Source organism: Amblyraja radiata, chromosome 6, assembly GCF_010909765.2.
Source record: "Amblyraja radiata isolate CabotCenter1 chromosome 6, sAmbRad1.1.pri, whole genome shotgun sequence".
Lineage (NCBI taxonomy): Eukaryota > Metazoa > Chordata > Chondrichthyes > Rajiformes > Rajidae > Amblyraja > Amblyraja radiata.
The window spans coordinates 35,399,437-35,425,217 of NC_045961.1; the positions used below are offsets into that span (position 1 = coordinate 35,399,437).

The following is a 25,781-nucleotide window of genomic DNA, read 5'->3' on the forward strand; positions in this document are numbered from 1 at the left end:
CTGTAGGCTGCTAATGATGCATGCAAACAAGAATCAATCTATCAGTATGCAGAAATACATTCTGGTTGAAGTCTTTATTTTGCTTAAAGTTTCATGGTGGTAGTGGTGATGCCCAGGGATACCATGGATCATTTATTTCATAATTAAAGCTTTACAGATTTGTACCCATCCCAACATATTTAGTTTGCTTGCAGTTCTTCTGATGCGTGCACATTTATGGTACATCTGCATAGTTTTCTTAATTTAATATTTAAGGTATAATTTTTACTCAAAGATCATGGTGAATAGATATCTGCTTCATCAAGCACAAAAATCCTTGTGCCACATTGAAAGCGGGCAATTTAAAACTTTCCCATTGCTGCATTTAGAAAATTAATTGCATTATGACTCTAAACCCCAAATGGGACAATAAATGAGCACTGATTTTCTTACTCATGCTTTGTTGGGGGAAGGAAGGGATGGGATTTAAATGACTGGTAATCCAATGACATAGCTCCTGTTTTTAAATTATTTACAAGTGACTGATAGTATAAGATCAAGCACGAAACACGATTGTCCTACATTTCCTAAACCTTCCTGTAGTGGAGAAAATGCTCGTATCTATTCTTCGTTGTCTTTTCAATTGGTCTCTTAGTTTTGAGGATGATCAGTTTTATGGATTCTGACATGACAGATGAGGTCAATGTTGGTACCACAGGCTCTGCCACAGTTTGGGACGGAGGAGCATGATAGGTTTTTTTTAAAGGATACATCTAGCAAATAGATAAAGGGAACTCAGAAATGTGGTTTATTTAAACTTTCAGAAGTCCTTTGAAAAAGTGTCACATGTGAGGGGTTGAGTTGAGGATTGGTTAACATATGGAAAACAAACAGAAGAAATGAATTATTATTTTCAGGTTGAAAGGTAATATTTTGTAGGGTGTTGCAGGGATCGGTGCCGGGACTTGAATTTTTCACAATCTATCTACGTGATTTGGCTGAGAGGCCAAACTTATTCAAGTTCATCAAGTTATCAAACTTATTAATGGTACAAAGCTGGGTGGCAGAGTGAATTGTGAAGAGTGTGCAAAGAGACTTAAAGGGGATAAACATAGTGAGGCAAAGATGTGGCAGATGGAAAATAATGTGCTAAAATATCAAATTATCTATTTTGGCAGAAAAACCTCACAAAGTAAGTAATTTTAAATAGTTAGAGATTGAGAGGTGTGTGTTCAAAGAACATGCGTAGGTGTTTAAAATAGATAACTAGAAGTTAAGATGCAGGTGTGGCAAGTAATTTGAAAGGCAATTGATATATTGTCCTTTATTGCAAGATGATTTGAGTACATGATTTAAGACATCCAAATGCAATTATATGGAGCTCCTGTAAGAACACACCTGGAACACAGTGTACAGACCTTGCCTACTTGTGAAATGATTATTGATGATAGGTGGGGGTGCAACAAAAGTTCACAAAATTGAACCCTGCTAATGAGAGGGTCGTCACAGGAGGAGTAATTAAGTAGACTGAGCCTGTGTATTATTAAGTTTGGAGAGCTTACCTCATAGAAATATCAAAATTTCTGCAAGACGTTAGGATAAATGCAGGGGTGACGTTTCCCCTGCCTGGGGTGTCCAGAATCAGGGATCAGTTTTACTACAGAGCTGAGAAGAAATTTCATCATCCACAATGGAGTCAAATTGTAGCGTTTCCTATACAATACAGTTGGCAAGGCCCAATCACTGAGTATATTTAAGACAAATATTGATAGAATTTGGATATTAAGGAAGTAAAAGGACATGGGGTTATTGGGGGAAAGTATTATAGCGCAGACCTGCTTGAGCTCATATACCAACCAAGGCTTTCTACTGTTTGTGGCAGTGAATCATGCCATACACATTGGATTGCATTAACTATCAGTTTCATATCAGTTGTTGAATTGCAAATACATACATGAGCGGGTCACAGAAAATGAAAGTACGGGATTACTAGATATTTATATGGAATATGGAAAATCCTACTTTCTAAATTCATTTGCAGTGTTTATGTTGGCTTTGCTTTTATTGTAGTATCATAGACAAGTCAGTACTATCCTGATCAGACATAGTGGGAAGGTGAAGTGTAGAACTGTCTGGTTTCTCAGTCTAGTAAGTTGTTCATGTGCAGATCAAGCTCACATGATAGCCTCCACTGTTCCTCTTCCTGCATCTCTTCCTCTTTTTTCTCCTGCTTTTCAGCTGGTCATCATACAGCTGCCAGCAAGGATCGTTCCTTCATCAGGGCAGGGATGTATAATGCAGCGCAACATGGATCTTGAAGTTGCTTTTGTGAGCACTTCAGGACTTCTCTGCAGTTACTCAAGGATGGAAGCATTGACCTACCTCGCCAGTTACCTTTTCTGTCACATTTCAAGTTGCAGCATAGCTTATTTTGGATGCATACATCTCGGATGTGTCGACCTTGCTCGCTAGTTTTCTCATTGGTCATGTCATGCACGCAGAACTTGCTTTACCTTATAGCTTCCATTTGGTTTGTAGTGGATTAAATGCACAATGAGCCTCCACAGAATGAAGGCTTCATTAGATTAGATTAGATTAGATTAGATTTCCTTTATTGTCATTCAGACCTTTCGGTCTGAACGAAATGCTGTTGCCTGCAGCCATACATGTAATAATAACAACACACAATAAACACAAATTAACATCCACCACAGTGAGTTCACCAAACACCTCCTCACTGTGATGGAGGCAAAAGTCTTAGAGTTACTGTCTCTTCCCTCCTCTTCTCCCTCTGCGCCGAGGCGATACCCCACCGGGCGATGGTATCAGTCCCGCGGTTCAAGCTCCGCGGCCCGGGGGTGGTCGAAGCTGCCGCCCTCCAGTCCAGCGGACGCAGCTGTTGCAACTGGGAGCTCCGGAAAACAGGCACCAGCCTGTGACCTGCGAGCTCCCGACATTGTCATCCACTGGCCCGCGGCCGAGCCCCGGATCCAGGTCGCCGCCACCAGAACGCCGCCTCAGCCGCCGGAGCATCGTCTCCGCCCCGCACCGGGCCGCCCACACGGCAACGTCTCAGCCCCGCACCGGGCTGCCCCCACGGGAGCGCCTTCCAGCCGGGAGCCGGTCTGCCCTCACCGGAGCGCCTTCCAGCCGGTAGCCAGGCCACCCACACAGCAGCGTCTCAGCCCCGCACCGGGCTGCCCCCACGGGAGCACCTTCCAGCCGGGACCCAGGCCGCTCACACGGGAGCGCCTTCCAGTCGGTAGCCGTGCCGCCCGCACAGGAGTGTCTCAGCCCCGCGCCGTCCGCCCTCACCGGAGCGCCGAGTCGTGCCGCTGCTCGGACGTCGCCACAGCTCGAAGACGGCCAGCCTCGCGTTGGTGAGTCCTGGCTGGCTCTACTTCCAGACCCTCGAGGTCGGTCGCAGGTTGGAGGCCGCCAGCTCCACCATTAGGCCTCAGCGCAGACGGGGGAAGAGAAGGGGGATATGACAAAAAAGTCGCATTCCCCCGAAGGGAGAGACAGAAAGCCCTGTTTCACCCCTCCCCCCCCACACACATAACACCACCTAATAACCAAAAAAATTACTAAACTAGACAAAAAAAACAACACAAAAAAGTAAAAACAGACAGACTGCAGGCGACCCGCAGCCGTATCACAGCGCCGCCACTTCCGGAATCAGTGCTTGGTTACTGTGCAATGACTTACATAATGGAGGTTTCTCATTGGGCTGCGATAGTTCAAATTCAATACTCCCTGATCATTATGCATGTGTCAATGTACACTGCATCATGTGGAAACTTGTAGTACTTTCAAAGCAGTGTGATCAATTTGTATTCTTCTAAATGGCAAAAGTAAATGAAATCTTGTCAGCTCTCTTTGCATACAGAACAGCATAGGACATCATTTATGCAGAAGCTAGACACAAAATACTGGAGTAACTCAGCGGGACAGGAGTGAAGGAATGGGTGACGTTTCAGGTCGAGACGCTAAGGGTCTGAAGAAGGGTCTCACCCCGAAACAACACCCATTCCTTTTCTCCAGTGATGCTGCCTGTCCCGCTGAGTTACTCCAGCATTTGGTGTCTATCTTCATTTTAAAGCATCATCTGCAGTTCCTTCCTACACATCCTTTATGCAACTGCAGATGGCAAACTGTAAAATGTTGCAAATGTCTCCTACGTCATCTAGCCAAAATCACATCGAGCAATGATAACCTTGCTCTGCTTCAAACTTACGGTTGAAACAGGAGCAGGATGTTAATTTCATGAAGATGTCTTTTCTGGAGTGTAGACTTCTCACACGCTGATCCTCACTTAGGTTCAGATAGGAGCATTGCTTCTTGAACACCTGAGGTGGATATGATCTCTTGTTGAGTGCCCCTTTGCTTCTCCTCCCTCTATTCATCTTTACTCTCTGCAGGCTTTCGATTCACTCTCCCATATCTGAAATAATTTGAAAATTATTTTAAATAGTGTTATAAAGTGGTAGAAAGTGGATTGTAATGAGTTGGTGGTTTTCCAACCTTTTTGTTTGAGATGCCCAGACAAATTTACATTTTCAACGAAACATGAAAACCATAGTTGTACAAATTTGTACATATGTGCAGGAAATGTCCAGTTGGTCCACCACGCCTGCCTCAGAAAACAATGACGTCCTTTCTAACATATCCTTTTAACTCTACTGTCTTTGTCCCCACCCCTTTACCCCACTCCTTCCTCATTGATCATGTGCACTATTCTCCTGACATTACTTGATTTAAAGCTGACTTTTCCTTGAGTGAAACATGATGGAAACCATTTCTGGGACACTTCACATCATTCTGGAAATTCATCTAGGCACTTCCCAGAGTAGTTCACCCTTTTTTTTTAAATAAATCAGAAAATGTCAACTGGGAATAAAAACTAGGAAATAACAAAAGATGAAATGCTATGAGAGAAGGAGAGGAAGTTCAAGATTCAACTCAAGAGAGTTTATTGTCATGTGTCCCAGATAGGACAATGACATTCTTGCTTTGCTTCAGCACAACAGAATATAGTAGGCATAAATAAATATATAACAGATCAGTGTGACCATATACTATTGAATATATATATACACACATAAATAATCAGATAAAGTGCAATGGGCTATTAATGTTAAGAGTTTTGTTTGAGTTGAGTTTAGTAGCCTGATGGCTGTAGGGAAGAAGCAATTCCTGAACCTGGATGTTGCAGATTTCAGGCTCCTGTACCTTCTACCTGAAGGCAGCGGGGAGATGAGTGAGTGGCCAGGATGGAGTGGATCCTTGATGATGCTGGCAGCCTTTATGAGGCAGCGACTGCGATAGATCCCCTCGATGGTAGGGAGGTCAGAGCCGATGATGGACTGGGCAGTGTTTACAATTTTTTGCAGTCCTTTCCGCTCCTGGGCGCTCAAGTTGCCAAACCCAGCATGCTCTCTACTGTGCGCCTGTAGAGGTTCGAGAGAGTCCTCCTTGACATACCGACTCTCCGTAATCTTCTCATGAAGTAGAGGCGCTGATGTGCTTTCTTTATAATTGCATCAGTGTTCTTGGACCAGGAGAGATCTTCAGAGATATGCACACCCAGGAATTTGAAGCTCTTGACCCTCTTCACCATCGACCCGTTGATATAAACGGGACTATGGGTCCCCATCCTACCCCTTCCAAAGTCCACAATCAGTTCCTTGGTTTTGCTGGTGTTGAGAGCCAGGTTATTATGCTGGCACCATTTGGTCAAATGGTCGATCTCACTTCTATACTCTGACTCATCTCCATCAGTGATACGTCCCACAACAGTGGTGTCGTCAGCGAACTTAATGATGGAGTTCCAACTATGACAGGCCACACAGTCATGAGTATAGAGTGAGTACAGCAGGGGGCTGAGCACGCAGCCTTGAGGTGGTCCCGTGCTGATTGTTATCAAGGCTGACACATTTCCACCAATACGGACAGACTGGTCTGTGAATGAGAAAGTCGAGGATCCAATTGCAGAGGGATGCGCAGAGACCCAGTTCTGAGAGTTTGGTAACCAGCTTGGAGGAGATGATTGTATTAAATGCCGAGCTGTGGTCAATGAATAACAGCCTGACATATGAGTTTTTGTTGTCCAAGTGGTCCAGAGCGGAGTGGAGAACCAGCGAGATCGCATCCACCGTTGATCTGTTGAGGCGGTAAGCGAACTGCAGTGGGTCCAGGTTTTTGTCGAGGTAGGAGTTGATTTGCACCATGATCAACCTCTCAAAGCACTTCATCACCACCGACGTTCATGCCACTGGTCGATAGTCATTGAGGCACGTCACCTTGGGCACCGGTATAATTGATGACCTTTTAAAGCAGGTGGGAACCTCAGACCTCAGAAGTGAGAGGTTGAAAATGTCCGTAAAAACTCCAGCCAGTTGGTCCGCACAAGTTTTTAGAACACGACCAGGTATACCATCAGGTCCAGGCGCTTTTCGAGGATTCACCCCTCTGAAGGATTTTCTGACATCGACTTCTGTGACTGTGACCGAAATACCATCAGAATGGGGGCAGAATGGGGGCTTGGGAAGGCACATCAGTATTCACCCTATCAAAGCGTGCATAAAACGCATTGAGCTCGTCAGGGAGTGATGTTTCGCAGACATGTGTGCTGCCTCCTGATTTTGCATTGTAGGAGGTGATTGCATTCAGGTCCCGCCACAGCTGCCGAACATCCATCTCATCTTCGAGCTTGGAGCAGAAATCCCTTTTGACCTTTTTGATGGCCTTACCAAGGTCATATCTGGACTTCTTGTAGTCCTTGGAATCTTCAGACATGAATGTCCATTGTCTGGACTTCAGAAGAGTGTGGATCTCATAGTTCATCCAAGGCTTCTGATTGGGAAACACTTGTAAGATTTTTGTTGGGATGCAGTCCTCCACACATTTCTTTATGAAGTCTGTAACGACTGTGGCGTATTCATTCAGGTCTGTTGCCGAGTTGCTGAACATTACCCAGTCTACAGACCCCAAACAGTCCTAGAGTTGTTCCTCTGGCCCCCCGACCAGCTCTGTACAGTCCTCACCTCTGGGGGTGCGCTCTTTAATTGCTGCCTGTAGGCAGGAAGAAGCAGCACTGCGGTATGGTCAGATTTACTGAAGTGAAGGCGAGGGATAGAACGATAGGCATCCATTATGGTGGTGTAGCAGTGGTCGAGGGTGTTTGATCCTCTGGTGCAGCAGGAGACATGTTGGTGGAAGTTAGGGAGTGATTTCTTGAGGTTTGCTTTGTTGAAGTCTCCAGCTATGGTGGTAAATGCCTCGGGGTAAGACGTCTGGTGTTTGTTGACCACGGTGTGCAGCTCCTCCAGTGCCAGACGGATGTCTGCTTGGGGTGAGATGTAGACCACGGTCAGGATGATGGAGGTGAATTCCCTCGGTAGGTAGAAGGGGCGGCACTTCACCGCCAGATGTTCGAGGTGTGGAGAGCAGGAGTTGGATAGGACTGCCACGTCTGAGCACCACGCTGAGTTGTCGCAGGAAGTAATTGAACAAAAAGATTTTCAGGTGTAGAAACTAGTCCTCTGTTCCCTGTACTAAATTTGCAAGATTATAATGACTGCCCTTTATATTCTGCTTCTGAAATATGTCACCATTGACTTCCAACAAACCAAATGTCATGTTCACAGTGCGCTATAGGAATTTGCATTGGACACTTGCCCAAACAGTTTGTTACCCATTGTCTTTGCCCAGGTGAAATTAGTGGTGGAAACAAAGACTACGAAATAGGCTGCATTATGCAGATGTATTTTCTTTTATATAGAACATCAACAGTTGAGGAAAATCAGTTCAGATTCTGAAATGAAGTGTCCATCATAGCAAAGGTGATATCTTGTAATTGAGATAGTGATTTAAAATCCCAATTCAAATTGATGATGAATTGCTTTGAAATCTTACTCCACAGCTTCCAAACAGATAATTTGAATACTCTTGAATATATATACCCTAGATTATTGTGTTCAAGAAGGAACTGCAGATGCTGGAAGATCGAAGGTACACAAAAATGCTGGAGAAATTCAGCGGGTGCAGCAGCATCTATGGAGCGAAGGAAATAGGCGACGTTTCGGGCCGAAACGTCGCCTATTTCCTTCGCTCCATAGATGCTGCTGCACCCGCTGAGTTTCTCCAGCATTTTTGTGTACCCTAGATTATTGCATTACTTAATTAAATGGAAGATAAATTAATCCCACCCACTCCCCTGAAATCGGTCTGAAGGAGGGTCTCGATCCGAAACGTCACCCATTCCTTCTCTCCATAGATGCTGCCTGTCCCGCTTTAGTTTCTCCAGCATTTTGTGTCTAACTTCAATTTAAACCAGCATCTGCAGTTCTTTCCTATAAATTAATCAGTTCATTTTCAAGAGCTGAATCAGAGACCATTACTGTTACATGGTAAAAACAAAACAGCACATTTTGCTTGAATTTATCCTTTCGTTTTTCCTAACAATGATAAAACAAAATGTCCCCAAGGTTTTGTGGAGCTGTAGTCTTACTCCTGACTATAATTAAGATAGTATCAAAAGAAACATTAATTGTCTGTTTCCAAGATACCAACAAACTTTCATGTATTAATCCCAATATAAATAGCTGGCACAGATGTAATCAGATACATGGGTTCCTTCTGTATCATATTTTCGATGATAATATCTTTTTGCAAAATTTAGAACATCTGTCATATGCTGTTTTGCGTGACATTAAGAAATGCTTTGATTACCACTATGAAATCATGATATGACCCTGCCACATATGGTTGGTATTTTCACACAGTTGACAGTTTATTAAAATTTCCTTCATTTTTACTTTATGACTTTTTTTCTACGATATCCATATTCTATATTATCGATATTCTACGATATCCGTCAAAGATTACCCAGTAAATATTGTATAAAATGTGATGTATACATTTTTTTTTAATGCAGGGAAATGAATAAACGCCTGACAGAAGAGCAAGGCAAAAAGACATTTGAAAGAGCTTTAAAACTAGAACAGGAATTTGGAGAACATTTTACAGGTATGTAATTAAATATTAAAATTACCAAGTTGGTGCAGAACCTGTTCAGAAATGTCATGAATCGATTTTTACTGTCAATAATATCCAGGTGATTATCAGAAGTAAAAACAAAAAATACTGGAAATACTGAGCATCTTGTGCAGTATCGATGGAGAGAGAAACATTACTGGTTGGTAACCATTCATCAGAACTAGAAAACTAGGAGAGAAAGTGAGATTTAAGTTGAAGAGGAGGGTAAAGATGGCGAAAACGCAGGGAATGGCAAGATTTCAGCATCCACAGTCTCTTGTGTTGGAACAAGCTTTATTCATCACCCTTTCATAAACTTTTGACATCCAGATAATCTTGGTCTCCATCATAATCACTAATATTTCTATGACTTTACCCATCTACTTTCATGTATTAATCCCAATATAAATAGCTGGCACAGATGTAATCAGATACATGGGTTCCTTCTGTATCATATTTTCGATGATAATATCTTTTTGCAATATCTTCTGTCATATGCTGTTTTGCGTGACATTAAGAAATGCTTTGGTTACCACTATGAAATCATGATATGACCCTGCTTCAGCTTAGAGCACTTTTGTTGTATTAGTTTCCCAGTACTGATGAAAGGTCATAGACCTAAAATATTAACTCCATGCCTTTCTCCAAAGACGCTAGCTGGCCTACTCAGAATATTCAGCATTTTCTTCTTTTATTTCATATTTCCAGCACCGACAGCTTTTGGCTTTTTTTTAAAAGAGTTGGCTTTGTTGTGTTTTATGGAAGGGATGACAACTATCACTAGATTTTTATGGTAATAATTTCTGAGATGTTTGGACCAACTGAATGTAAATGTGGATTTTAAATATGCTTTTTTTTGCATAATAAAATTAATTAAAATATATTTGAACAAACAATTTACAGGTTATCATGCAAGTATTTTGTTTTATACTATATTAAATCCAATTAAGTGCAGTGCTTTCTTTTTGATAAGTTTTAGTTTTAACCTGGAAACTATGTCAATATTGTCATTGTTATAATGTAATATAATACTTAAAAAACTTTCAAAAAGTAAGTTAACTCCTTTACAGCATCTCACATGTGACTAATTGCTACCATTCGTAGAATTTGAAAAAGTTTATTATAATTAACAATAATATTGAACAACTCAGACTTTTAAGCAAGTTTCTAAACAGCCCAGTATGAAAGCACATGAATAGACTACAAACCAGAATATTGTAAATAAAAGTAGTACGTTTAATATCAATAAACTGACTAACGTTTAAGTAGAATGAGTGGTGCAATATTTCATATGGAAGTGTTAATCTTACCTCTCAGTTGAATATAGCAGGTTTTATAGCATTCGTAAAATATGAATTGTCTCAATCTTATACTCTGTTGCCTTCAAATGACATACAGCATTTCTGGTCAGTTATTTTTGTTGTTGTATGTTTGTGCATTACCACACCGAATTAAGTTTCTTATATTTGCAGCATTTTGGGTTTTCCTAGACTCCTGGAAGGTATTGTATAAATGGGAATTATTGGTTGAACAATAATAATATTTAACTAATAGATTGATACTTAATACTTTAAGATAAATGTTTCCAAGAGAGTTTTGATCTGCCTTGTTTGATTACAACTTCGAAACCTGGGTCTGTTTGACGTTCAATTCTACAATTCTATGTTCCCTAAAGGCAGCAGAGACAGGATCAATTAAATTGTCAAAATTAAGAATGGCAGATATCTATTGGGCATTGACATCAAGTGGTAAGGATCTGTGCTGAGCAAATAGAGTTCAGATATTGATCAATCATAGTTGAACTGAATGAGGGTGCACTCCCAACGACTATCTTCCACTCTTCATGTTATTTCTGTTATTAACTAATCAACGGAATAATGAACAATGGCCCATTCTTGAAGTATATTTACAAAGTTGAAAATTAAGACAAGCTATCACAATGACTGGATAAACATTAATTCTTGTTGTATTTAAACCCTCAGCAATAGTACAAGGAGAAAACTTGGAATCAATTTACGACCAGTGCAAACTAGCTATTGAGGAACAGGCGGGCCCGTTCATCTGGGTTCCCTCAAAGGAGAAATTGTGAATCAGCCACGGATGTGAAGCTGGCCAGAACACCTGTTCAGATTTTGACTTTTTTGGGTTTTAATTACATTTTCATCTCTATCCATGTGCACAATCATGAATGTACTTTTGAGTTAGAAGCTCAATAGGACGTTTCTACACAGTTCGGAACTGTGTTCACAGGTGGAAGGGTTTGAATGGGGCAAGGACATGCAAAAGGCAGGCAAGTCAATGTTTGGCAAAAAAACAAGGGATTCTGGAATATCATGGATGATCATACAGCATTAGCATATCTAAGCCATAAGTGTATTACATTCTTGCATAGGTTTCACCCTTATTATAACTAAATAGGCAAAGCAGGGGCTCTTGTACTTAGTCTTATTCTCTGACAGAGAAGTGCCCAGCTTTTCAACATCCACAAGCCTTTGTGCACTTATGATTGCTAAGCTTCAGATTTTATAACTATGCAGATAGAATTCATCACATAATTTTATATAAACACTTTTTTGCCGAGACCAAACATTATATAAAGATGAACTCGCATCTATGAAATCCAAATTACAAGTATGTTCAAGTATCTAACACATTTTCGAATGTGTCTAAATTGACAACTGGTTAAAATCAAAATAAACTTCAAAACTTATATTATACATTTTAATATTTTTATTCAGTAGTTGTTGAAATAATAATTTATAGTAAAGAATATATAATACTGTAAATTGCAAGGTCTATTGTTTATGTTTCGTGACTGGAGATATAATTATGAGGAGATATAGGATTGAGGGCAATTTGTGATTAAATTTATGGAGTAAAGTCTAAATGAACAGAAAATCAACTGATTTGTGTAAATTCACTGCCATCTCCAACTGTTGCCAGTGAAAATTCACTTAATTTATTTTCCTTATGTAGTAAGCATGCAGCGTGGAATTTTATCCTATTAGTCAATGTTAATTTATGTGCTCTGCATTATCGTTTAAATATTAAGAACTGTGGCTAAGTACAATCAAAAAGTCATATCCTATGTAGCCATAGCTATGTTTTATTACTTTAATTTAATCTAATTTATTATTTGGTATTTGGTTCTGTGCTTTATGGCTGTTTATACTTGAAAGCGGCTATTGCAAATCTTCAAAACTTACCCTATATCTTTTTTTTAAGCTAGAATTTAATTTTCTGTAATATTGAGTGATTTGTACTGTACAGACCGATGTATTTAAAGTGCACCGTATGGTTATGCTTGTCCTGTACTGGTTTGATCATGGTTAAATACAGCTTTAGCCTATAGTACAAATTTAAAATACTCCATAGCTATTACAGGTGCAATAAGCAGTGGATTTTAAACTCTTGAATGCTCTTATCTATTTTACCATCTCCCTTTATTTGACCTTTAGGGTGCCCTCTCTGCTCTTACCAACATGCATTCTCAGGATAGTTACTGGGAGAATATTTCTGGGGGTTAGGGAGGGTAAATGGGTATGGAATAAACAAACTGACCCATCAGTGAAGCTTTCAATTCAATTTGACCAGCTACTTGCAGAACATTTATTAATTAATTGTCCATAATGTTAGAATTCTCAGGAGTTAATCTTACAGCATTTGGGTCCTGCAGATCTTGACTTTAAGCTCCTATGGAGTTCCATCTTTTCCACCAGTATACATGTGAGCTAATTATCCAAAAATCTCCAAAGCAAAGCTTCATATTTATTGTGTTTGTAGTGTTAATTTATTTATAGGATTAACTAATATACTTTTTCATTAGTTGTTAAAAATTTGCAATATAGTTTGTATTTTTGACCTTCATCACCTGGACTTTATATGGAATGACCAAGATGCCATTGTCCCCTTTATATGATCTTAAATTAATCTATTCAAGGAAGGGAGAAGATTCATGGAGTACAAGTTTGATTGTGATGGGAATCTCAGAGATCCTATATATATATTTTTACAAGGAGTAAAATTGTATGCCTCTACTTTTTTTAAAAGCCTGAATGAAAGTACTCCAAATATTCCTTTGTGTCAAATTCTGGGAACTTGAAAGGGTTTGGATCTATTGGTTTTATCATAATTAAATAACCAGAGGAATTTAATGCTTTTGCACATATTGTAATTTTATGCTGAAAAGTAATATAACCAGAGGGACAGTCTTTGTTTCAAAACATGCAGATTTCTCCCTGAAACTACACTACCTATTGTAGTTGGATGAAACTGAAGAAGAAGCTCCACTGCTGGATCACACTTACAGTTGCCTGTATAAAGGATTTTACAATACAGATTAGTTACCTATTGATTGTACATAATCAATTCTATCCATTCCGTTTGTGTAAAAGAATAAAGAATTTAGTTGTACATTTAACAATATAAATAAGTACTCATGTTTGTTTATGTTTTAAAAATTAAAGTATTGTTTATGGCACATAAACTCGCTCTTGTATAAACTGCAATTGATCATGCTCCATGTTTTTAAATCGCATTTTGGCTGCACTATTTCACAATGAACCTGCAAAATCTTAGTTCAATAAAGCCACTTCTCTGTATCCTGCTATGTGCATATTTAGTTCTGATGTGCTGCACTGTTAATTATCTGCCTGCCTTTCCTACTTTAAATATTGTGACACAAGGAGGTTCACTAACTATGACCTGGATGAATCTCAGCAAGTAGGATGTTTACATTTTATTTGTAAACTTTTCCAAAATTCACACATAGTGCTTTCTTTGGACCTCATCCCAATGATTATTGGGATAATAATAATTTTATACATTATATGATTAATTTTCTGCTGCAAGTATATTATAAAGAATAAAATCCAAATTATTCAAAGAACTCAGTTTGATTCAAAAAAAGCCTGAAGATAAGTCTTACTATTTCTAATGGTTTGGAAATATTGATATTCCAAAAATAAACTAAATTCTTGCAGCCAATCAGAAGTAAAGCAGAAGCTCATTTAAGATAAATTTAAATTTATTTAATATAAATATGAATTTAAATTTAAATATAGATTTTAAACTATTTATTAATAACTATCATGGTAGTCCAACAAATATAAGATTCATGATCATTAAATCATTTAGGTTTTATTTCAAACTCTAATTAGTTTTCTTATTTCAACATATTTCATGGTGAGTCATTCACTATGGCTAAATAAAAAATGTCTCTATATAATCCTCAGTTATAAGGTGCAGCTTATGTTCAAAGCAACATTATCTCTTATGGTTTAACCACAGCCAATTTTGAAATTATAATAAATGAAAGCTGTAGTTCTGCTCCCTCAAAGTTGTGCAAGGACTTGTGCAATTTGTGTAAAAGCCTTAAATGTGAACAACACAACACACTGTATATGGTACTACAAAATAAATTCAGTACTTAAATTTGAATGCCACTATCTTCATTTTTGGATTAAATTTAATTTATGCTGTCAAAACCCAAGCATCTTTAGAAATTGATATTATAGATTTATTTACCAATTTAGCCATAGAAAGGAAGCTTCTTTCCACAGGTTGATTGGGTTGATTTTAAATCGCTCGGTTGGCTAAATTTCTCTGCCAAGTAAAATAGATTCTTCCTCTCCTAATTATATACACGACAATTAAACTTCCCTCCAGTCATGACAGCAAAATCTGTGGACTCCAATAGTAGCGTCCCACTTTTTCAGTTGTGATAAAAGTTTGTTGACCCAAAATATTGACTCTTTGTTTCTCTTCACACTGACACGGCCAGACCTATGGAGAGCTTATAGCATTCCCTGTTGGGTTTGTTTGCCCTACAGTTGTCTTTGTTGCAAGACAATAAACCAGCTCAGTCATGATTACTTATAACAATAAATTTTCACTGCTGATAACATCCTATCAAAGCTTCCGTCCAGTATTTTTACATCCTTCTCGCAGCATTGTGACCAGAACTATACTGAGCTGTCCAACTGTGGATCAACTAATGTTTCATTGATTTAGCGTGACCTCACTCCTTTTATTCAATGCCTCATCCAGTCAAGGTAACAATCACAAAACAATTGATCCCTAACAATCTTATAAGAATTAGGAGGAGGACTATATCTTTAAATATGATCATGGCTGATCTTCCACTTCAGTCATTTTCATATTCCGTACCCACGTCCCTTGATTCCTTTCATATCCAAAAATGTATCCACCTGTTTTGAATGTAGTCAATGATGCAGCATAGAAAATTCTGCATATTTACCACTGTTTGAGTAAAGAAATTGCTCCTCATTTCAGTTCAAAATGGTCAACCCCTTACTTTCAGACCACGATAGCTAGTCCTAAACCAGGGTAACATCTTGTATCTACCCACCCAAGCCCACTATGTACATGTGCTGCTAATTTCAGGGATTTACGGAATCCCTTCTCATCCATCCCATCATTTTCCATGTTTTGTCATAAATTAGAAACAAGGAACTGCAGATGTTAGCTTACAAAAAAAAGCACAAAGTCTTGTGGAGTAACTCAGTGGGGGTCAGGCAGCATCTCTGGAGAAAATCGATAGGTGACATTTCTATCGGGACCATTCTTCAGACTGGTCAGGGGAGGGGAGAACAAAACATGGGAAGTGATAGGTGGATACAGGTGAGAGGGTGAGATTGATTAACAGTTGGAAGCTAGAGATGAGAAGGAGACAAAAGGATGACAAGTAAGGAGAGAAGGGGAGTGAAATGTAATGATGTAGGATGAGTGGAAGTGGACGGTTGATGGTCAACATGGAAACCATGGACCAATGAGACTGTTTCCATGCTGGTTCTCTCCATGACTAGAAAGATTGAAAGCTATAAGAATGTTGATGAAAAGTAAAGGCACTGAAGAAATCGAATGGAAACAGGCCCTTTGGTCCAGAGAGTTCAAGTTGACCACCAACCATCTATTTCCATTCATTCTACATTATTACATTTCACTTCACTTATTTGTCACTCTTTTCATTCCTTTTTCTCCACTTTTATCATGCTTTTATCTCCTTTCATCTTCATTCCAGCCTTTGTCCACCCATCTGCCAATCAATCCCAACCCCTCGACTGTATCCAACTATCACTTGCCAGGTTTTGTTCCACCCCCACCTCACTTTGCATGGAAGGTGCAAGAGATATTGTAGTCCAGTCACGAGGGAAATTGTCTCATAATTCGTCTGAATAACAACATGATTTAATAACACTGATTCATGAGTAATGTTGCATGCAGAATTATGTCACTTGATTCATATCTGATGAGGAAATTACATCAGATGCAAACATGCTTCACTATGGAAAGTACCAGGTCAGTCTTCTGGAATGATGTTCAATACAGTTCATCTGGCAAGAGGTGTCACTATCATATCTGCCTCCACCACCACCCCTGGTAGCCCGTTCCAGGCACCCACCACCCTTTCGGTAAAAAAAATTGCCCCACACAACTCAACAGATAATATGCGCTGAAGGGCCTGTTCCTGTGCTGTACTGTACTACGCTCTTTTGCTCGAAAAAACTTCGTGAAGATAGTGAAGTTGGTTATCAAAAATTACAGCTGGCTCTCGATCAGGTGGGCAAGTGGACTGAGGAATAGAGGTGGCACAGTGGTAGAATTGTCAATCCTGGCTATGGGTGCCGTGTGCACAGAGTTTGTACGTTCTCCCTTTGACCGCATGGGTTTTCTCCGGGCGCTTTGGTTTCCGCCCACATTCCAAAGACATGCAGGTTTGTAGGTTAATTGGCTTCTGTAAATAGTGCCTAGTATGCAGGGTATAGCTAGTGTATCGGTGATCATTGGTTGGCGTGGGCCCAGTGGGCAGAAGGGCTTGTTTCCATGCTGTATCTCTAAACTAAATTAAAGGTGCAATAGTGTGAAAACATGTACCTCCAGATTCAGGGACAGTTTCTTCCCATGCAACTGAACTGCCCTTTCATCAGCTAGAGAGCATTTCTGACCTATAATCTACGACATTGGACACCTTAGACTATCTTTAATCAGACTATACTGGACTTTATCTTGCACAAAACATTATTCCCTTTATCCTGGACTTGTATCTAGTGGACAGCTTCATTGTAATCATTTGTAGTCTTTCAGCTGACACAATAGCACGAAACAAAAAAGCTTTTCACTGTATCTCGGTAGTGGTGGCGGTGAAACCTCACGACGATGGGGCCTTGGCGCTTGTGAAGCCTCACGACGATTGGGCCTTGGCGGTGGTGAAGCCTCGTGGCGGCGGCGATGCCTCGCTGGTCGACCCGCGGTCGACGGTTGATGAGACCTAGGGGACCACCGTGAGGGGGAGGGGAATAACAATGGAGGACCCAGCATGGGGGGACTGCCATGAGGTGGGGGGAGAACAATGGACAATTGGGGAGGAGGGGAGAACAAAGGACAATGGGGACCCGGCGTGGGGGAACCGCTGGGGGGGGGGGGGGTGGAGAACAAAAGGAGCCGGCGTGCTTTGTAACTTTGTCAGCGATGTAGGTGGCTGCTATTTGTACACATTGGGTATGCAGCAAAGAATTTCACTGTGCCGAGTTACATGTGACAAGGAAGTATTCCATTCCATTACACGAGACAATAAACTAAATTAATATGACCCAGGAATAGTTGTTACTCTTCCTCTCTTGAGAAAAAGTGAATTTGCAATCACATACCGTTCACATAAATGTACTATGCAATAGAATTGCTGGACCCACATGTCTGGGTCTCACCCTTCTGGACAATTCCAGGTTTATTTTTACTGCAGCCAATGTAATTATACCAAGCAGATCACCAATATGTATACCACATCCAACCAATATTTTAACTTACCCAGGAATGACAAACTCTCAGAGTTCCAGGATTTACAGCCAAGGCTAGCTTCCCCAATGTCCTGGAAGTGATTTTTTAATTAAACTGCAGGTGCTGGAAATCTAAAATAAACTGCAGGTGCTGGAAATCTAAAATAAAAACAGAAATGCCGGAAACATTCAGCAGGTTATGTGTGTCCCTGATGTTCATACAGAGCTCATGCCAGTGTCTGCTCCTCTGTCAAGGTGCTTTCATCCTTTGGCATAAGTCCAGCCCTTGAGGACCGTCACAGTATGATAGTCTACTGTATAAAATAAATGCAGAGAGACTTTAGTTTAGTTCAGTTACAGCGTGGAAACAGGCACTTCAACCCACCAAGTCTGCTCTGACCATACATAAGTTCTATCCCACACACTAGGGACAATTTACAGATTGTGACAATGATTAATTGTTACAATTAACCTACAAACCTTCGTGTCTTTAGAATGTGGTACAGTCACAGGGAAAACGTACAAGCTGCAAAAACAGCACCGATCGAAAGAATCGAGCCCGGGTCTCTGGCGCTGTAAAGGGGCTGTCCCACTTGGGCGACCTAATTGGCGAGTTTGAAAGAATGTCATGTTGAAAACCTCCTTCGACTATGTAGAAGACTTCCTTCAACTTCCTTCGACCATGTTGAAGACTAGCTTCGACTAGCTACGACTAACTTCGGGAAAATAGGACAACAAATAGTGGAGAGTGAAGACGACCTCCTTCGATCTCCTTCGACCTCCCATCAACCTCCCTTCGACTATGATGAAGACTATCTACGACTACCCTCGACTACCTTCGACTACCCTCGATTACCTACGACTAACATGCGACCTACTACGACCTACTACGACTAAACCTACGAGTAAAAAAACTAGATTTTTTTCCATGACGACCTTTTTTTACTCGCGCGCATTTTTCAACATGTTGAAAAATACGCCGCGACCTAGCTGAGGCCTCGAGTACACGGGGACCACTCTCGAGCATGAAGGAGAGTTACAAAGACCTTCTACGACCTCGTGTCGACCGTGCTGCGGGTATGAGTCGAGGGCAAACTCGCCAGAACCCGCGGATTAGGTCGCCCAAGTGGGACAGCCCCTTAAGGCAGCAACTCTACCACTGCACCATTGTGCTGCCCTATAACAGGTATGCACTCACTTGAAATGTTTTGTTTTAGATGTACAGAATGGAAATAGGGCCACACCAACCAACGCTGTACACTAATTTTATGTTATCCCACTTTGGCATCCTGCACACTAGGAGCAATTGACAGAAACTAAATAACCTATAGCCCTGCAAGTATTTGGAATGTGGGAGGAAGCCAGAGCACCAGGAGAAAACCCATGTGGTCACAGCGAGAATGTACAAAATCCTTCAGACAGCACCTGTGTCAGGATCAAATCCGGGTCTCTAGCACTGTGAGGCAGAAGCTCTACTACTGTGCCACAGTGCTGCCATGTAATTAGGGAAGGCAGATCCATTGGAAGAGTGAAAGCGAGGGTAAAAGAGAAGGTAGAACATATTGCAATCAGAGCAGCCAGGTAATACACTTTCGTGACAGCATTTCCAGTACCTCGTTCATTCCCCAGTGCACGATAATGACAAACACCCTTCCTAATCCTGCCCTCTTTACTACTCATTCAACCCTGCAGTTTACAAAATGCAGTTAAGTTTAACTTTGGCAATATTAATTGGATGATTACGGACTACGAAGTGCATGTGATTTTTTTAATGAAATAGCAGAGATGGCTGATGAAAGGAATACAGTGACTGTTGTCTGAATGTTAAGAAATTGAAAAGCATGACGTAAAAGGCTGATTAACAAAATTAAAACATATACATTAGGATAGTCAGCCAAATAAAAAACACTAACTTAATGACAAAAACTAATGGTAAATGGATGTTTTGCAAAAGAAGGATGGTAGACAGTGGTATTTCCTAAGGACCAGTGTGATTATTGCTTCTATATAAATGACTTAGATTTTGGAATGGAAGGTAACATTTGAAAATGTGTTGATTATATCAAACTTGGCAAACAATGAGAATGATTCTAATCCATAGAGATAGAGTTAGCCGAATGGATAGACCAGTGACAGATAGAATTTAATGCTGACAAGTTTGAGGTGATGCATTTTGGCAGAGGGACGGAAAAGAGGTAACATAGATTTAATGGCACAATGTGGAAGAATGTGCAGAAATAGAGAGGCCTGACATTTCGATTTGGGTATTGGGTTTTGTAAAGTATTGAGGTTAAAGGCAGGGAAGATATGCTGAGCATTTGCATGTTTACAAATACACAGGACAAGATGTTAAAAGTCCAAAGTGCCAAATATTAACTATGGTGATGGGAGCCTTCTGCACTCACCTATGCTCCTCCGATGTTGAGAAAGGCTAGGCAGCCACATCATTGGGGTTATCAAGTGGGCACTAGACCAAAGCTAGGATATTTTGTCCAGTTCTAACCAGCACATCCAGAGAAGGATATAAAGGTAAGGGTGATGAGCGGACTTATGGGAATAGTTATCAGGATAAGAGAGTTGAACTGCAACGTTAGATTAGAGAATATGCAATGTTCTCCTTTGATTTTGGAAGCTTTACAAAATTTGACAGATTTAAATAAGATGAAAAAAGTCATTCCCATTAACTGATGGGACAAGGATTTAGGTTTTGAGAAAGAGATAATAAAACTCATGGAGGATCTTTTTATGCATTAAGTGGTTATGATGTGGAAATTGCAGCCTACAATTGTTGAGGAAGAAGTAATGATCATTGATTTCAAAAGAAAATTTTATAGGCAAGAGAAAAATAGATTTGCAGGTTTGTAGGAATAAAACAAGGAGCTAGGATTGACTGTGTTCCTCTTCAGAGTCAACAAGGACTCAATGGGCTTTCTATGCCATAAATACTTCATAATTCTGTGCCAGGACTTCTGTAGGAATGCTGACAAATAAAATAATCTAAATGAAAACAATGTGGAATGTTGTTTATTGTAAAACTGTAGATCAATAGGTATATAAAACTCCAAACTCAAACATCTCCTCCAAGTTAAATCCTATCCCTCAGTAGAGAATTTATTATAGACAGGAAAAAATATTATTTATGTTTCAGTTTAATTTTCCTGCTTTATACTCGTTCGTGGCAGATTGGCATTGTTGTTGAGGTCAGCATTTATTATCTATTCTTAATTTCCGTTAAAGTGGGTGATTTGCTATATCAGTTACCAGTTAACCACAATGCTGTAGGTTTAGGGGTCACCTATAACAGACATCAGGTAAGAACAACAGATATCTCCCCTCGCGGCAATAGTGAACCAGATGGGCCTTTTACAATAATCAGTGGATTCATGGTTGAAATTACTGACAGCAGCCTTTTATTTATGGTTAATTTTTTGAATATAAATACCACAGAAGCAGTGATGGGATTCAAACAATTGTCACTAGGTCAATAATCTAGCTGCTGACTACTGATTCATTGACAAATACCATATCACTGGATTTGCTTTTGATATACTGAGAGATTCCAAGATGCACGACACACTTTTATAGATATGTGAAGAGAAAAAGATTAGTTAAAACAAATGTGGGTCCCTTGCAGTCAGAAACAAGTGAATTGATCATGGGGAACAAGGACATGGCAGACCAATTGAATAACTACTTTGGTTCTGTCTTCACAAAGGGAGACATAAATAATTTGCCGGAAATAGCAGGGGACCTTGGGTCAAATGAGATGGAAGAGCTGAGTGAAATCCAGGTTAGTCGGGAAGTGGTGTTAGGTAAATTGAATGGATTAAAGGCCAATAAATCCCCTGGGTCAGATTGGCTGCATCCCAGAGTGCTTAAGGAAGTAGCCCCAGAAATAGTGGATGCATTAGTGATAATTTTTCGAAACTCTTTAGATTCTGGAGTAGTTCCTGAAGATTGGAGGGTAACTAATGTAACCCCACTTTTTAAAAAGGGAGGGAGAGAGAAAACGGGGAATTATAGACCAGTTGGTCTAACATCGGTAGTGGGGAAAATGCTAGAGTCAGTTATTAAAGATGGGATAGCAGCACATTTGGAAAGTGGTGAAATCATTGGACAAAGTCAACATGGATTTATGAAAGGTAAATCATGTCTGACGAATCTTATAGAATTTTTCGAGGAAGAAACTACTAGAGTGTATAAGGGAGAACCAGCGGATGTGTTATATCTGGACTTTCAGAAGGCTTTCGACAAGGTCCCACATAAGAGATTAGTATGCAAACTTAAAGCACACGGCATTGGGGATTCAGTATTGATGTGGATAGAGAACTGGCTGGCAGACAGGAAGCAAAGAGTAGGAGTAAACGGGTCCTTTTCAGAATGGCAGGCAGTGACTAGTGGGGTACCGCAAGGCTCAGTGCTGGGACCCCAGCTATTTACAATATATATTAATGATTTGGACGAGGGAATTGAATGCAACATTCAAGTTGAATGCAAGTTTGCGGATGACACAAAGCTGGGGGGCAGTGTTAGCTGTAAGTAGGATGCTAGGAGGCTACAAGATGACTTGGATAGGTTGGGTGAGTGGGAAAATACATGGCAGATGCAGTATAATGTGGATAAATGTGAGGTTATCCAATTTGGTGGCAAGAACAGGAAAGTAGACTATTATCTGAATGATGGCCGATTAGGAAAGGGGAGATGACTTCCGGTGTGGCCATGTTGTGGTGAGGGCACAGCATTGAGCTCAGCTCCCCGTGAATCGCATAAAAAGCCTTTTTAAAGTAGGGAACGATTTTAAAAAATTCTCACCGAAGGTTGCTTGGCGTCGTGGGAGTGACGTCATCATAAATCAACAAAAAAAATCGGAGTTTAACGGGACCTTTAGATGAGAAAAGGAAAACTCACATGAGGACCCAGGAAAGCTACTATCAGACTTCAGGTTCAAGAAGATTTGGAAGCTCTTCAATCAACAAAGTCTGTTTCATATCAAACAACGGAAAGCTCAGAAGAAGAGTCCATTCCTCAACAAGCAGTATTTGAAATGGCTACAAGAGGAGTGGCCAAAGAAAAGGAGAAGGAGCTGAAACAGCTGGAACAAACGGTAAGAGCTAATCTTACTAAAGATCTTACTAAAGACTTGAATTGAATACCTTTATTGTCATTCAGACCTTACGGTCTGAACGAAATTTCGTGCCTGCAGTCATACATACAATAATAAACAACAATAAACACAAATTAACATCCACCACAGTGTATCCTCCAAGCACCTCCTCACTGTGGTGGAGGCAAAAATCTTAGGGCTACTGTCTCTTCCCTCCTCTTCTCCCTCTGCGCTGAGGCGATTCTCCACCGGGCGATGGTACAAACAGTCCCGCGGCTCACCGAACCGCGCAAATGGGCCGGTTCAAACACCGCGGCCCGGTGGTGGTCGAAACTGCCGCCCTCCAGTCCAGCACACGCAGCCGCTGGCCCGCGGCTGAACCCCAGACTCAGGTCACCGCCGCTAGAACGCCGTCCCAGCCACCGGAGCACCGTTCCAGCCCCGAGCCGGATCGCCCTCACGTGAGTACCGTTCTCCCTCGGGCTGGGCCACTCCGACGGGAGTACCGTTCTCCCTCGGGCTGGGCCACTCCGACGGGAGTGCCGTTCCTCCCTCGGGCTGGGCCACTCCGACGGGAGCGCCGTTCCTCCCTCGGGCTGGGCCACTCCGACGGGAGCGCCGTTCCTCCCTCGGGCTGGGCCACTCCGACGGGCTACAGCCCCTCACGGGAGAGTCTCTCAGCCCCTCGCCAGGCCGCTCTCACGAGAGCGCAGGTCCAGCCCCGGGCTGGGCCACCCTCACGGGAGCGAGCCCAGGGCGAGTCCTGTCAGCTGCCTCCAGAGTCCCGAGGTCGTCGGCTCCGCCATTAGGCCTCAGCGTAGACGGAGGCAGAGAAGGGGGATACGGCAAAAAGGTCGTATTCCCCCGAAGGGAGAGACAGCAAGCCCCGGTTCACCCCCCCCCCCCCACATAAACACAACCTAAAAACCAAAAACGTAACTAGACAAAACGAAAAAAAACAACACAAAAAAGTAAAAGACAAACGGACTGCAGGCGAGCCGCAGCCGTTCCCAGCGCCGCCACTTCTCCGAAATGTTTGCCCGTATTAATACTACACTGGAGAACAATCTCTGTAAACTGGAAGTTAATTTATCCAAGAAAATTGATGCTGCTCGAGAAGAATCAAGGGAAATGTAAACTTCTCTGAAGCAGAAACTCAGTGACTGTGATCAGAGAACAGCACTGGAATTTGAAAGACTAGAAAGTGATCATAAAAAGAAATTTGATATGTTGATTGAAGAGATGAAACAGTCTGACATCGTGACAGAAGAGATTACAACTGAAATGAAGGAGATGGCTCGTGAAATATCGATTCTGAAAAAGGAACAAAGTGATCATCGGGAGCAATTGATTAAATTGACGGACAAATGTCAAGATTTGGAGGCGATGTCAAGAAGACTGAACTTAAGGATTGTAGGAGTAAAGGAGGGACGAGAGCAAGGAATTGATATGCCGGAGCTTGTCTCCAAAATAATCAAAGAGGTCTTTAAGCTGAAGGAAAATGTGAGGATTGATGTGGCTCACAGAGTCGGTCCTCCCCGAAGAGAAACAAATGCTCCCCCAAGACAAATTATTGCGAAGTTCTTAGATATTTCAACCCCGGAAAAACTCCTGAAGATGATACCACACGGTGAGAGGCTTATATTCGAGGGAGAGTCCGTGAGATTCTATAGGGACTACCCTCGCGAAGTAATGGAGAAAAGGAATCAATTCAAAAAAGCAAGCAACACTTTGCAAGGACAACGAGGGATAAGATACGGCGTGGTCTATCCAGCCAAGATGTTTATTTCTTACAAAACAACTCAACGTTCATTCAGGGATCCGGAGAAGGCACTTAAGTACGCACAAGAGATTGTACAGAAAATTGAGAAGGATGATGATTAAAACTTCACACAGAGAGTGGTGAATTCATCACACAGAGAGTGGTGAATCTGTCGAATTGTTTGCCACAGAGGGTGGTTGAGGCCCAAGCAGAATATGTGCGGCTCCTCCAATTTCCGGTGGTGCTCACTCTAGCCATGGAGGAGGCCCAGGATGGAAAGGCCAGATTCGGAATGGGAGGGGGAGTTGAAATGCTGAGCCATCGGGAGATCAGGTTGGTTAATGCACCGGGCCTGAAGTTTCCACACTGCAGATTCCCACTCCCCTGGGTTTGACTGCGCTGAGTCCTAGTGCTAGCCCCCCCCCCCCCCTCCAACCCTGGTGACCTCAGTGGCTGTTCCACCTCCCCCTCAAACAATGTGACCCCAGCTCTTCCCCACCCACACGACAGTCTTCATGCCCCTCTCCTCCCTGACCACCAACCACCCCCCCACCAGACATCGCCTCGGTCTCAGTCCACTCACCTGCCTTCCTCCGGCCCCAACCCCATCCCTGCCGTGTGTTCACCATCCCCCCTGACCTACCCCTCTCCGACACCGAACTGTCGGTCCTCAGCAGAGGCGTTAACTTTGTCCCCCTCCGTCCCCACCTCAATGAGTTCCGCGCCCACCGCGACTTGGAGCTCTTCTACCATCGCCTCCGCCTCACAGCGTTACCCCAGGATATTAATAAAAGGTTTGCCCAATTTTATCAAAACTTGTATACGTCTAAAACTAAAATAGAAGACAATATAATTGTAGATTTTTTAGATAATTGTAATCTGCCAAAATTGGATATTTTGGAACAAGAGGAATTAGGAGCACAGATCACAAGGGAAGAAATGTGAAACAATAAAAGAGCTGAAAAATGGGAAAACGCCAGGACCAGATAGTTTTAATAATGAATTATATAAAGGTTTCCAGGAGTTAATGGTACCACGGTTATTTAAGTTATATAAATATGCCTTTACCGAAAATAAATTACCAGAAACATTAGCCGCCGCC

General features: G+C 41.5%; 1 protein-coding gene across 5 annotated transcripts in view; it reads left to right on the forward strand.

The window, feature by feature from the left end:
• Window positions 1-13,619, forward strand: part of dlg2 (discs large MAGUK scaffold protein 2) — a 652,656-nt gene extending 639,037 nt beyond the window's left edge. For all 5 annotated transcript variants that reach the window (XM_033022520.1, XM_033022521.1, XM_033022522.1 and 2 more), the window contains 2 exons: window positions 8,918-9,009; window positions 11,001-13,619. In XM_033022520.1, the coding sequence (XP_032878411.1) occupies window positions 8,918-9,009; window positions 11,001-11,107 (199 nt within the window). In that variant the 3' untranslated portion in view covers window positions 11,108-13,619. The remainder of the gene's footprint in view (window positions 1-8,917; window positions 9,010-11,000) is intronic.
• Window positions 13,620-25,781: the final 12,162 nt, after the last annotated feature.